This window comes from Penaeus monodon, chromosome 27 (genome assembly GCF_015228065.2).
Source record: "Penaeus monodon isolate SGIC_2016 chromosome 27, NSTDA_Pmon_1, whole genome shotgun sequence".
In the NCBI taxonomy this organism is placed as follows: Eukaryota; Metazoa; Arthropoda; class Malacostraca; order Decapoda; family Penaeidae; genus Penaeus; species Penaeus monodon.
In genome coordinates, this window is record NC_051412.1 from 36,586,102 (window position 1) to 36,586,704 (window position 603).

Consider the following 603-nt stretch of genomic DNA (forward strand, 5'->3'; position numbering starts at 1 on the left):
ACTGCCCACAATTCAAGATGGCTCTATTCACAAAAATCCTATTCCACAAAAGTCCTTCAAAATTCGACATCATAAAGGATCCAGATATCTCTTTACGGTTGCTTTTCTAAATCTAGTGAAGAGGGCGTTGGCGAGAGCCGTTAGCCGCGTCTCGTCGTGTCCGTCATCACCTTTCTCCTATCGTCTCTTTCACGCTCACTGGCAGGTGCGAGAGGTTGCTTGTTGCCTTGTCAACAATGCCCTCAGCTCTGCATCATCCTTCGTGGATGCCAAGGATCCCAGCAGATGCAACCGCGGCCACAGGATATCTGTCATGGTTCGTTGGATTTATGTATAACATTATCATATGTAGTACATTATCCAGTGGCTTTTACGAAGTTCTCCTTAGTCGGAACATTCCCCTGAGATTGCTTCGTCTTCATATTTTTTTTTAGCTTACCCCTAAACGCATGTTTCCATTCAAAATGGGCATTTCCAGTATCAATATAGCTTCCCCTTTAAATTTTCTACTGCATGGTAAAAATTATGACCTTCAGCCATCTTTGCCTCTACCTCCACGCCCGTTTTTAAGTAATGATATTTGCTTTTATTTCAATTTAATGA

The 603-nt window shown here is 42.5% G+C and overlaps 1 protein-coding gene across 1 annotated transcript in view; it reads left to right on the forward strand.

The window, feature by feature from the left end:
- LOC119590821 (dihydropyrimidinase-like) overlaps nt 1-603 on the forward strand; it is a gene marked incomplete in the record, with an annotated part of 98,328 nt that overhangs the window by 43,093 nt on the left and 54,632 nt on the right. The window contains 1 exon segment of the mRNA XM_037939574.1: nt 206-316. Within this exon segment, the coding sequence (XP_037795502.1) occupies nt 206-316 (111 nt within the window).